The sequence below is a fragment of the Sinocyclocheilus rhinocerous genome, unplaced genomic scaffold (genome assembly GCF_001515625.1).
Source record: "Sinocyclocheilus rhinocerous isolate Xijiao unplaced genomic scaffold, SAMN03320098_v1.1 scaffold1556, whole genome shotgun sequence".
Taxonomy (NCBI): Eukaryota; Metazoa; Chordata; class Actinopteri; order Cypriniformes; family Cyprinidae; genus Sinocyclocheilus; species Sinocyclocheilus rhinocerous.
In genome coordinates this window covers 110294-123968 of record NW_015645075.1, presented here as the reverse complement: position 1 = coordinate 123968, position 13675 = coordinate 110294, and the positions used below count along the sequence as shown (strand labels likewise).

Genomic DNA, 13675 nt, shown 5'->3' with positions numbered 1-13675 from the left:
CTTTCTGAAGCTCTCCACAAGTGGTCCTTGTCTCTTAGACAACTCTTTTGATAATTATTTTCACTCCTCTGTCAGAAATCTTGTGAGGAGCACCTGGTCGTGGCCGGTTTATGGTGAAATAATGTTCTTTCCACATCTGGATTATGGCCCCAGCTGTGCCCACTGGAACATTCAGAGGTATAGAAATGCTTCTGTAACCAATGGCATCAGTGTGTTTTGCAACAATAAGGTTGCGAAGGTCTTGAGAGAGCTCTTTGCTTTTACCCATCATGAAATGTTTCTTGTGTGACACGTTGGTAATAAGACACCTTTTTATAGGCCATCAGTTGAGATATAGAAGTTCACAGAACTGACTCGGCAACAGCTGAGTAAAACTGTTTCATCTGAGCATGTGGCACTTTAAGCATTATCGTATCGCATATCGAATATCGCATTATTTAATGAGTTATCACATATCGCATTTTTCTTCAATATCGCACAGCCCTAATATATATATGTATATATATTTTTTTTTTCTTAGTTTTTTTTTCCTTAGTTTTAAAATTTAGTTTTAAATTAAGTGTTACTTTTTGGCATAATAGTCCTGCTGTTTATCAACTGAAAAGTACAAAAATTCACATAGTCTTTCAAATAATAATGTGGTCATAATAACGTAGTTTTAGTTTAATTTTAGCGTGTTACAACCGGACACTGCTGAAGCGGCTTTAGATTTGATTGTATGTGTAGGGCAGGCTAAATAGAAATTATAGAATGGATGTCTTTTTTCTCTATTTGTCACATTTTACATGTTTTCAAGAGTTCTTCTCACCAAAATAAGTCTTTTGGAATGACAAACTTTTAATGTATTTTCAGCTGAATGATAGTTTTACCAAACTGACTGGGCTTCGCACAAGGTGACAGATGAGGACACCAAGGATTAACTTAAAAATGTGTCTTATTTACACGGTTTAACAATGGATAACGCTATTGCACTGTAGATATGCATGCAGAATGTCACAGTGATCTTAAACTACCTGTTTGTTTTACAGGAAGAAGTTAAAATAAAGATAAAGGACCTAAATGAACACATTGTGTGCTACCTCTGTGCAGGATACTTTATCGACGCAACCACCATCACAGAATGCCTCCATACATGTAAGTGTTGTGTACTTGATTTCTCTCCAAATAACACGCTCTCAAATGAACACAGATTTATAGCAGCCTACTTCTCAGCTATCATTTGTGATATATGCAGAAGAAATTCATAAGCTGTGTTGTTAAACTGAATACTTACTCATTTTCATTCCACCGTCTCTCTGCAGTCTGCAAGAGTTGCATTGTGAAGTATCTCCAGACCAGCAAGTATTGTCCGATGTGTAACATCAAAATCCACGAAACACAGCCATTGCTGAATCTAAAGCTGGACAGAGTGATGCAAGATATCGTCTACAAACTAGTCCCAGGCCTACAAGAGAGTGAGTACAATCAATAGGATCATTTGAACCTGAGTATCACTTTGTCTCCTGCTCAGTCATGGTTAAATATCCATCTGATCTTCTCAGGTGAAGACAAACGAATTAAAGAATTCTATCAGTCACGAGGTCTTGAACGCATCATACAGCCGTCTGGAGAAGGTAAGTGACACCATGTCGATAGATGCTGCTGTTGATTTGATTTTATTAAGATTGTTATTAGGTATGTTTGTGTTTTGTTGTAGATTCAGTTCCAGATAATACGGGATTACCCTACACAAGCTTTGACCACTCCAAAGCTCATTTCTACAGATATGACGAACAGGTCTGTCTGTGTTTGGAGAGGCAAAGGTAAGAAGACAGCAGTAAAGCTTATGGTGTTTTTCCCCTCACAAGTTTTTTTTTTTTAAAGAAATTAATACTTTTATTCATCAAGAATGCATTAAATATATAAAAAATGACAGTAAAGACATTTATAATGTTACAAAAGATTTCAATAAAAAAAAATACTGTTCTTTTGAACTTTTTATTTATCAAAGAATCCTTTAAAAAAAGAATCACGGTTTCCACAAAAATATTAAACAGCACAACTGTTTTCAGCATTGATAATAATAAGAAATGTTTCTTGAGCAGCAAATCAGCATATTAGAATGATTTCTGAAGGATCATGTGACACTGAAGGCTGAAGTAATGATGCTGAAAATTCAGCTTTGCATCACAGGAATAAATTGCATTTAAAAATATACTTTACATGTACATTTACAATTACATTACATTTACATTTAGTCATTTAGCAGACGCTTTTATCCAAAGCGACTTACAAAAGAGGACAATGGAAGAAAATCAAAATCAACAAAAGAGCAATGATATGCAAGTGCTATAACAAGTCTCAGTTAGCTTAACGCAGCACACGTAGCAAGGTTATTTTTTAAAATTATATAATAAATAAAAAGAAAACAGATAGAATAGAAAAAGAATAGAGCATGCTAGTGTTAGAGGCCTTTTTTTGCTTTTGTTAATTGTATGATAAATAAAAAGAAAACAAATAGAATACAAAAAGATTAGAAAAGCTAGTGTTAGTTTTTTGTTTTGTTTTGTTTTTAAAGAAAACAAGCAGTTAGTCAAATAATAGAGTGCAAGTCTAAAAGGGGCAAGCTTTTTTATAAAGAATAGAATTAGAATAGAAAATAAAAATATTTCAAATTATTTAAATTAATTAAATTATTATTTAAAATGTAAATAAATTAATTAATATTTAAATGTATTTAAATAAATAAAAATATAAAATAAATGATACACTTGAATAGAAAACAGTTAATTTAAACTGTAATAATATTTCACAATATTACTGTTTTACTGTATTACTTATCAAATTAATGCAGCCTTGGTGAGCATAAGAGACTTCTTTTAAAACATAAAAAATCATACTTACTTAAAGCTTTTGAATGGCTAGCGTAGGTGCATCAAAAGAATCCTATTATAATTTCATCTTGTTTTTACAGCTCATCATTTCCTGGGAAGGACAAAAATAAATTAGCTCTACAGGTAAGACAACAGCCGAAGAAGGAATATGAATGTACATTGATTCACTCTCAAGAAAACCTTAACATTGGTTGCTTTTTTTTAAAATCAGAAGCAGTGATACATTTGTTTATTTGATATTGTTATGTTCCTGCAGCAGAAATTTGTGCGTTGTTCTGTCAGGGCTGAGGTACGACATCTGAGGAAAGTGTTATGTCATCGACTTAACGTGGAAAAACATCAGGTGTGACTTTTTTTTTTCTTTGTCTTACTTTATAGAGCCATTGCTTTTACATTTACATACCAGAAAGCCACATAATTGTGGAAGTTTTACATCACATTCAGTTCAGTCATTCCTATTTTATCTATCTATCTATCTATCTATCTCTCTCTCTCTCTCTCTGTCTGTCTGTCTGTCTGTCTATCTATCTATCTATATCTATCTATCTATCACGCTAAAATAGAATTAAAATGCTATTTATGATGTATTAATAGAAATTACATTTTAGATGAATGTCATTTCAATGGCATCTCATGATGTTTTTGTGACTTCTGGTCTACTAATTTAAATAATTATTTATTTCTAACTATATGCAATTGCAACCTGGTATAAAATTCATTCAGTATACAAAATAGTACAAATGAATGTGCTTTTCTGTTGAAAATGAAGTAGGAAACAAAGAATTCACCTATTTTCTTTCACTGCGCTTACAGCTGATTAGTCTGTTGTTAGTGAATGTAACTAAGACACTGTATTAGACAAAAAGACTACTTTTGATTATGTAAATGCATGTATGATTTGTACATCCCAATTAGGACAATTTGTTGTCCAATTCTATAATAGAAAGAATCAAAGTTCAAATAGGACGACCAGCTAAAAATACATTTTTTTAAATTGTGAAATGTAGTTAGAGAGATAGATTTTAAACGAAACCTCTCATTGTTTTCTTTTCCATCCTCCTGCCCTGTTGTCTTCTCTCTTCATTGTGTGCTCTTTGTTGCGCTGCAGGTCCAGATGTTATTCAATAACGAGTCTCTGCCAGATCACATGACCATGAAGCGTCTCTGGCTGTCTCACTGGTTTGGAAAGGTATTGTAGTCCCAAGCGTCTCCAGCTAATTTCATACCGCATTCTTTCACACTATCAGCCCGTTTGCCTTTCCCTGTAGGTGGGATCTTCATTTCTGTTTTACTCACTGAAAGGGGAATCACAGGCAGAGATTTATTAGTACTAGGAGAAGCCATATGCTTGATGTCGCCTTGTGGTCTGAAATATGCAATGGAAGTGCTATTCTCCATATTGTTTCATGGTTTGTGGGGCGTCAAAGCGTTGTGAGAATTTAGCACAAGTAATTCCATGCTTCATATGTTTTTAAGTGCGACGGATGAAGTTCTGCCCGCAGTCTCTGTTTAGTGTCAGTCAACACTACTGATACTTTGTTAAACCTTTCATTCATGTTCTAATGTTTTCCTCTTTGTCTCCCTTTCAGGCACAACCACTGGTACTCCATTATGCTATAAAAGACAAACGGACAAGATAGGATTATGTGAAAATATCAATTGGTGTAAATATTTTGTATTTCACATATTCTATTTTAATAGCTTTCTGTGCATATATACTTATTTTTTTGTTTTGTATTTTTGAAAATAAATTTCAAGTGGTAAAAAAATATTGGGTTCATTTTGTATTATATTTTTTGTGTTCTTTTTTATTTATTTAAATTACTTCAGTGCAAGATTAAACAAATTATATGATCATTGTATGAACACAAATTCATATATACTTATTTTTTTGTTTTGTATTTTTGAAAATAAATTTCAAGTGGTAAAAAAATATTGGGTTCATTTTGTATTATTTTTTGTGTCCTTTTTTATTTATTTAAATTACTTCAGTGCAAGATTAAACAAATTATATGATCATTGTATGAACACAAATGATGTGTAGCCTTGTTAAAGTCGAAATGAAGACTTTGTAATTTGTATTTAGATCGCCAGTGTTTTTAGAAATGAACCACTAGGGTGCAGTGTTGGTCTTCAAGAGAGCCTTACTAACACCGATCTCCTTCAGTCACCTCACGATGACTCTATTAGGATCATCTCAAGGCATTTGTCATCTCAGAATATATATATATGTAGCGGTCTGAAGATACAATGAAAACCTTAGGCAGAATGTCGAGTAGAATCGCAGTAGCCTACTAGTATAAAAACTTGCTTTTATATAACTCATACCATCATCACACGACGGGAAAGTAATTATGCTGTAACTGTTGTGATTGAAAAACGCTTTAGAAAATATACTGTCAGACATAAAAATCAATAGATGTTCTGTTGATCAATATAATTTTGGGGAAATGCTCGGGTAGGCTATGTTTAGGATACGTAAATTTCTTCTCATATTTTATTATTTGCCAGGTAAATTTTACATTTATCTCCACCAGGTAATCTTTGTAGGCTACAATGTCGTGTTTTTTTTCTTTCTATCTTTATTTAAAAAAAAAAAAAAAAATTACAACTTCTTTCTCCATGTATTTGTTCTTTAGACCAAATGGCTAAGACCAAATTTATTTTACCACAATAAATTCGTTCAGATTTACAGCTGACTTAGGCTAATCATTTTGCGGGTCAAACATGTAGGCCTACAATACTGTTACTTTGTGACATTTTGACAACAAATTGTAGTATTTTTCCTCTTGTAATGCATTAAACCATCTAGAATACAATCATGTTATGCATTAAAACACACGACTCTGCTCCTCTCTGCTTTCATCGAATAGCCTATTTTTAAGAACATGAAGTAGTATGTACATTTTCGCAATTAGGCCTACTTTATTTTAAATTAAACATTCAGGCTACATAGGCCTATATTTTATATACGCATATAAATATAACCATTGAAGAAAACGAAATCAAATGTAACACGTCATTTGTACAGGCCTCTGATGTAATTTAGACTTTTTTTCGCGATTCAAAAAGCCTACAATAGCCTACATAACGTCGAAAACTGATTAAAAACAGATTCAAGCGCATGGCTAAATGTTTGATTTTATTCGTTTTTTCTTTATAATAACTAATAACTTTAAATAAATGTTTAACGAATGTAGCCTAAAAGATGATTATGATAGTGTTAAATAACATTCAATAATAATGAAGTGGGCTACGTTTCTGTAAGCATTAATTGATTTATTATTATTATTATTATTTCTGGCATTCGTTTTTCATATTGGATTTTCCATTATTAAAACTTTAAATGAAAACAGTAGGCTAATTATTTTAATATGGACTTGTTAGTAACATCTGTTACAAAGCACAAACTGCGTTTCCATACGTCTGCCCGTGTGCAAATCCACTAATAACTAGGCTACTTTTACCGCCTTTTACATGCATGAAAAGTTTAACCATGTAGGCTACATTTTTGCAGAAATTCTATTTAGGCTAACACGGCTAATCTTGCTCTCTAAAGTGAAACTGATCTATCGTCCAAGGGAGCTTTTAACGCGCTTGGATGTTTGCTCGAATATTTTCACACTGTGAAATCACGGCTTTCAGTCGTCATAGTCCAACCGCATTCATATTCATATAGGCTACCATCAAATTCCAGTCATCTCGACTCTCAGTAGGAACCCGAAGCATTTGAACTATTGTGCGGACTTCAATCGCAGCAGAAAACACAAAACAGCACGAGAATGTGCCGCTGCCTCGACAGCTCTGAGAACTCCGGCTGTCTGGTGAGTCTTTCCACAAAGCGCTCATAAAAATCTAGTTGACTTTTCAACCCCAACTATTCCAAGCGATTAGGCCAATTGTACTTCCATCTTCTCGCTGCCCCAAAACTGCTGTCTTGATCTGCTCACAACTGACACAAATGGGCCGAAAGAAATTCGGCAGACCAGGATGCAGCAATCCTCCCCATTTCCACCGGCTTCCTATTGAGATTTATTCATTAGGAACCGCATGCAAATCATCTGCTATTCATGGGCGTTTTTAACACACGGGCACAGATGTGGGGTATTATTTGGGCTCGACCGACTGAAACTGTTATTGCGCGCTCAAAGGCGGGTTACCTAATCAATCATGTTGACTAGTTTGTGTTAGAGAAGATTCATAAACCATATGGCGCCAGGAGGAAAGCAAGCTTTATGTTGTCCTCGTGACAATGTGAGAGGGGGAACCTTGTTCAATTGTCCTAATTAAGCTTCAAGCACTTAACACAAACAAACACTCTTCTTAACACACACAATGGCGCGATGTGTAAAAGTGCTCTGCCTCTCTCAGCTGTTTAACTCCACGAGTGTGCCATAAAATAAAACATTTTATGAATGGCAGCTTATCCTTATTACACTGTAAAAATCATGCCACTAAAATAGTAGACCAAAACTTAAATTTAATCGCTGCCTTAACATTTTAGGTGGTCCTAAACGTTTTCAACCACTTTGCAATTTAATTACCGATGAGAAATGAAAAAAGGATAAAAAAAAGAGAGAATTATTGTGGTGGAAAAAAAATGTTGTGGCATAATTATGTATATAAAAAAATAAAGTGATTTTGAGATATCTTGCAAAGAAATTTGGATTTCCTATATCCATAGGGTTTATAGGGAAATTATTATTTCATAATTCAGCTCAGCATACAATGCATGATTAAACTTTGACTCAAGGTAAGGAAACATTGTGAAATTGCATATACCCTTTATTTACATAAATGAAGATTAAATAGAATGTTACAATAAATTTAAGGAGTTAGATGCATCATAACTTGTTATATATACACACAACCTTGCCCTTGCATTGTTTTGGACATACATTTTATTTTTGTAATAATTTGTTAATAATGCCAGTAGGAAATGTGCAAGGAACTGGGATATATAATGTAAAACTTTGGGAACGGAGTTTTGACAATTACAATGTAGAAACAAGATTGAATAAATTCGCTTTCTGATGACTTCTGAAATTATTTATAAATATATAATTCTATTCAGCTGAGAATTTAATTGAAAATCACTTTTGGCATAGAGTTTCTACAGCGGTCATAAATGTGTTGAATGGTGTAAACAATTGCACAATTTCTTTCGAAAATCGAGAAATAAAGCTTAAAATGTACATACACATGTTGCAGTCTTGATACTGTACCATTTATCTCTAAGCGTTTCTCAGATCTTATGAAAGTGTATTCCTTAAACCATGTCTTCGATCTGGACATCAGAACGTAGAGGTCATTTCAATAAATTAAAAATAAGGGAGTCAAAACTTTCCTTGCATTTCAAGTTCTTCTGCAGAGTCCGTGCAAAAGTTGTGAAAAATGCCCTTCTCTGAAAACAAGGGCCTGCTTTTAATCGTCCACCTCGATTTCCTCGTCCTCCTCTGAGAACTCGTCTGTGGTTTGGCCTCTGGACGAGGATGGGGACTGTGGAAAGGCTCTTGGGGAAAGGCTGGGAGAAATGGGCCCCGAGCCACCGTGAGGGTCTTCCATGTCCTCCATGGACACCAGTTTCTGCAATGCCTTTGGCGGGATTTTCTTGAGAGACTCCACATCCGCCTTCATTTCCTCCAGGTCTCTCTTGAGCTTGGCCCGTCGGTTCTGGAACCAGGTGATGACCTGCGCGTTGGTCAGACCCAGCTGCTGTGCGATCTGGTCTCTGTCGGCCGGTGACAGGTATTTCTGGTACAAAAAGCGCTTTTCCAGCTCGTAGATCTGGTGGTTGGTGAAGGCCGTGCGGGACTTCCGTCGTTTTTTGGAGGCCTGTCTTTGGCCGAAGGCGTTGTGATGTTCGCGACCTTTAAATGGAAAGAAAGGAGAGTTGATTTCCAGGAACACATGACAGGAATAACGCAGGCGGCGTGTGTGGGTCACAATTCAGAATAACTTTCATCAGTAAGTCATTCCCAGACACTGTAAGGCTAATGCTCATTCAGTAAACTGAAATGTGAACTTTATTTAAATGCACATTGACTATTGATTTGTGAAGCATTCTTCTTGAAGGTTATTTGGAAGCTCTTTGATGGTCCTATTTTTTGGCTGTACATGGTTCTTGAGTGGATATTTGGTTCTCTGGAGATTAAAAAGTCTTTAATATTACATTATCGGTTCTTTAGATCAGTGTTTTGAATTCTAGGATCTTTCAAGCAACATAACAGACTGTAAATGTTTATTTTGTTTTGTAGAACTTAAAAAGGTTCTCCTTTGGAATCAGGCTGCAAAATCCTGTTTGGTTCAAATTAGAACCTTTATTTTTAAGTGTGTACACACTGTTGTGTTATGTGATAGGCTGCAGTTGTTCATTCCAGCTGCATAACAGCTGTTCTTGAAAAGAGGGGGAGAAACTTTCCAAAACATCTGAACTATTGATTGCCAAGTAAATTCGAAATATTTGATGTGTTAATCAAGCAGCCTATCACGCCACAGAACTGGCCTCAATCTTATTACAGACGACCTTAACCGTTAGCGTGACCCACTAAGACAGTTCTGCAATGTCAACACGAACGTCATGATCGAGGACTGTTTTCAGTAAATGTGTCAAGTGAACATGAGTGATTTCCATCTCTTTAACATTCTTGTAAAGGCACGGTGCGTTCTATCATGCTAATCTGTATTTCTGAAAACAAAGGTTTGGAGCATTTTTGAGATCTACAAAGAATTGGTTCTGGAGAAACCATCATTTACTGGCATTTTAAAGTATCATGAACCAGTATACTGATATTTTATCGTCCAAAGAACAATTTAGCAACTCAAAAGCCCTATATAATGAAAATTATTATTGATAATAAGATCGAGTTGCTTTTGCTCGACAATCGAAGAACCTTTAAACTTTTTTGAGGGGTAGGTGACATTCCTGAAATACTGACAGTCACACTCGAGGAATCACTATTGACATTTAGTTAAAAAAAATAATAATACCAGGAGCAATTTAATATCTGAAAATGTGTATAACAAAAATAGGCGGGGATGAAACTGGTAAACATTGAACCTAAAAAAAATTGATTAAGAAACATATTTATAGGCCTATTATGTGTATTTATATATAGGCTAATTTATATTATCGTTTTATATGTGCATATAAAAATATGCATTCGACATCAGTTGTAAAATCCACATATAATCGCTACCGCTACAATAACACACTTCCAAAAGTGCCACTAACTTCAATTTACGCGTTTAAAACTCGAAGATTAATTCGTAAACACAACCCGAATGCAAAACAACAAACCCCTGAAAAAAAAAGACAAAACATTTTACCTTCTGCAGCTTGTATAACGTTGACTTCCAGCCCCTTAAATGTTTTGCTCGCCAGCTCCTCCAGAGCGCATAACGGCGAGGACGGAGCGCTGATCCCGTTCCGAGACGCGCTCGAGCCGGTCACTTTCTCCAGCACGCGCGGAGGGCACAGACTACCGACGGACTTCTTGACGGAGGGTTTATTTAGGATATCCTCAATGCTGAACGGGGTGAGAGGCTTGTTGGAGTTGGCCGGAGGTGGGAGTTGGTCTAAGGGACCCCGCCGCCTCTCCTCGCCGCTGGACTGCAAAACGGAGCCTGCCTTCATGTCTTTAGAGCTGGAGGTCATCTCAGTCCCAAGCAACTATTTCGAATAGAAGTCACCTAGTTCGCTCAATCTTGTTTATGCATACAAAAGCCTGATCTATTCCGTTTTCTTTAAACAGAATCGCTGTTCTTCCTCAGTCTGAAGTGGCTCTCCAAAAGCACCATGCTTCAGGCGTCACATCCACCCGAACTTTAGTCCTCATATGCGGCTCCAGTCTTCTCTGAGCTGCTCCATGAAGATCTTCAGCATGTGTAGCCGTGTCTCAAGGAGGCTCAAAACAGCAAGCAACCGCTAACGAGTTCTTGTTGATTGCTTTTGTGAAGTTCAATTAGAGAAACACTACACTACTTGCTGACCCGCTGCTCCGTCTTAAAGGGCCAGACCATAATACTGAATTGGAGCGAGAATAGGAGGAGTTTCCCCCTGAAGTTTAAAGAGAGGGGAGATGGCTCGGGATGTTTATGCATCTGTTGATGCATCCCACTCCCACTTAGGGCAAACCACGTGCTCCACGCGTATACCTCCCTGAAAAGGGAGAGTGCTCTCATTAACATCAATACTAGCCTTCTCTATATGTCAACGTGTCTGCGGATCTCTTCAATGTCAGAATAACAACAACAACAATGTATACTGTAAAATATAAATAAAACAATAAAATAAACATTCAACAAGGCATTAATGAACATTTAGAATTCAAGAGTTGTCCATAGCGGAACAACTTGAGAAAGACTAATTACTGTAATCCCATGATTATTGCAGTTTTGGAGGCAGTTATGACTGCATGATTTTCTCACACCTCGTGCAGGCTATCTGCTGTCACACGAGATCAGAATGCAAGGCATGTCATTGTTTCAGTCCTATAAAAATATTTTTGACTTGATTGCAAAACTGTATGGGCAAAGCGGCTCAGATGTGGATAACAATTATGTACTGTTAAAAATAAATACACAGTATTTTATATATAGCTTACAGTGTTGGTTTTGCCAATAGCAGCGACTTTTTACAAGCAGTTGTTTTAAGCCTTTAAAATGCATATATTTTGCTGGTGGGACATTTTTGTTCATTCTTAATGTAGCAGAAATTTAGCAAAGGCATAATATTCTAATAAAGCAGGATACTGACCAGTGTGATTTGTTTTAAAGGGTGATTTTTTTTTTTAAATATGAGTTCCTCATTTGAATATTCTAAATAGTATTAACATTTATGAGAATGTTTAAATTTAAACTGAGGACATATAGAGGACCAACATAAAATATTTCCGTAACATCTCAGTCAGTGCAGCACAGTGCCATTCTATGAATTTGTGAAAATGCACGTGGGTAAAGAGCAGAGAGCAGCAGATTTACAGCAGTGCTGTTCTCACCCGCTCCGCGTCGGACTTTATTTCAGATGATGCTCGTGGGACACTGGAGAAGCTCAGTGAGCCTGCTATGGAGATGCAGGTAAGAAGAAATCGTGTTCTTGCTTTAGGAAAACACGAAATAGAAGAGATCGACAGATCGATGACTGGCGTAATGATACTTGACCTAAAAAAAGATCAACAAAATAAAATATTTTTTTCCAGACATTCTTGCACCGCATTTCGTGATTTCTTTGTGCTACAGTGAACTTATTATGCGATATTTTTTTTCCAGCTTGCTTTTTAACAAAATTAGCACAATACAAATATTTCTTATATATATAGGCCTAATATACTACATATTATATATAAAATCTTAAAGTTCTACATAAAGGCTATTATAGGCTATTAAGATTTTTATTTTTATGATCTTCTCACGAATATTTTTAAACAACATTCAGATGTATTCGCTTTGGATATTTTGCTGTTTGGTTTATTTCTAAAATAAATAAAAAATGTAAAATGTCTGCACAAAAATCATTTAGTATTTCGTCACAGATATAGGCCTATTTAACTAAACAATCCAACAGTACCAAACAAAGGTAATTTCCTCTTAAACCTCGCTGAGGCCTTTAGACTAGTGGATATTTAGGTGGTCTCCCCATAAATGTAAAACATTGGGCAATAAAACAAGTGGCGATGCTGACATTTGATAATATTTAACAGGGTTTCAATAATCGATTAGGGTGATAGATGTCTCTCTTACACGAGTCATTGGCGATATATGGCCAGTTCGCAGGAATATCGCATTGTCCGTGTCAAGAGCACCATATGGTGACATCCGTCCAGGGACTGAAACGAGCCAAACAGCTCACGAGCACTAAAACAGCACGACATTCTATTAGTGCGGGTCCAGACCGCTCGACGTGGGCGACACGGAGCCAAACTATAATAGAATATTTTACGGCAAATGAGCAACAATGCACTGAACAAATGTATCTAACCAGACTACACAAAACATGCTAATGAGTCTACAGTAATGTCACACCCTTGCAGTTTATCTTTATGATGTATGCTTTGGTGTATTTGTGTGTGCATGAATATATATCCATGCACAAAAAAGCAATTGTAAATTTCATTTAAGTGACATTTTTGGTAAAAAATAAAACAAAATACAAATAATATAATAGGCTATAATAAATATAAATAAGCAAGTGGCTGCGTGAGTTAAATGCGCAATAATAATAATAATGATAATGATAATAATAATAATAAGAATAATAAACTATTATTATTAGTCCAGTCGAGTTCAAATGTCCTTAACGAATTGGTCACCTCAGAATGTCAGGTCAGAGGAAAGCTGTTAAACCTATTAAATGATACTTGGGTATTAATATAATGTGGAAGGATAGGATTTCTGATCGGGAGAATGATGCCCTTCAGCGCCAACAATAGCACATTCGCATTACCCCACGGAGAAACCGAAGCTGAACATGGTGTTACATTTCTCTCAAATGCGCGAGCATTATTAGTTCTAAAGATAATCCCGTCATCTCTCTTCTCCAAACCGCTCTGAGAGGATCCGGACGGTCTCAAGCGGAGCAGCGCTAATTCGAAAGGGTTTCTTTGGCCTAATTTGAACGTTAATTAGAAACAGAACACCTGACATCATCAATCATCACGGCTTTAAGGGGAGCGGGGTTTTATTTTCGCCCAGTCCGTCCCTGCGTCACTTCCCTCAGCAGAGACTCATATGGAGGTGGCAGCTATCTGGAAACATTTATTCAGGATAATGCTACTGTGCACGAGATTACGATATATATATAT

General features: G+C 36.0%; 2 protein-coding genes across 2 annotated transcripts in view; one reads left to right on the top strand and one right to left on the bottom strand.

Annotated features, from left to right (window-relative positions):
- The window catches only part of LOC107705480 (polycomb group RING finger protein 1-like), a 10312-nt gene extending 5734 nt beyond the window's left edge, over positions 1 to 4578 (top strand). The window contains exons 2-9 of the mRNA XM_016508791.1: positions 1029 to 1134; positions 1302 to 1454; positions 1542 to 1613; positions 1697 to 1802; positions 2954 to 2996; positions 3130 to 3216; positions 3982 to 4062; positions 4463 to 4578. Of these exons, the coding sequence (XP_016364277.1) occupies positions 1029 to 1134; positions 1302 to 1454; positions 1542 to 1613; positions 1697 to 1802; positions 2954 to 2996; positions 3130 to 3216; positions 3982 to 4062; positions 4463 to 4513 (699 nt within the window). The 3' untranslated portion in view covers positions 4514 to 4578. The remainder of the gene's footprint in view (positions 1 to 1028; positions 1135 to 1301; positions 1455 to 1541; positions 1614 to 1696; positions 1803 to 2953; positions 2997 to 3129; positions 3217 to 3981; positions 4063 to 4462) is intronic.
- A 3144-nt stretch (positions 4579 to 7722) lies between these two features.
- Positions 7723 to 10870, bottom strand: LOC107705476 (transcription factor LBX1-like). The gene is made up of 2 exons (XM_016508785.1): positions 10203 to 10870; positions 7723 to 8743 (listed from the first exon to the last, which is right to left on the bottom strand). Exons 1-2 carry the CDS (start codon positions 10528 to 10530, stop codon positions 8298 to 8300), a joined length of 774 nt encoding a protein of 257 aa, XP_016364271.1. The 5' UTR covers positions 10531 to 10870; the 3' UTR covers positions 7723 to 8297.
- Between the last annotated feature and the right edge of the window lie 2805 nt (positions 10871 to 13675).

Excerpts from the sequence above, each read along its gene's own strand:
- LOC107705476 (XM_016508785.1), bottom strand. The coding sequence starts at position 10,530 with ATGACCTCCAGCTCTAAAGACATGAAGGCAGGCTCCGTTTTGCAGTCC. Across the intron at positions 8,744-10,202 it reads CGTTATACAAGCTGCAGAAG|GTCGCGAACATCACAACGCC; the intron begins GTAAAATGTTTT and ends TTCCATTTAAAG.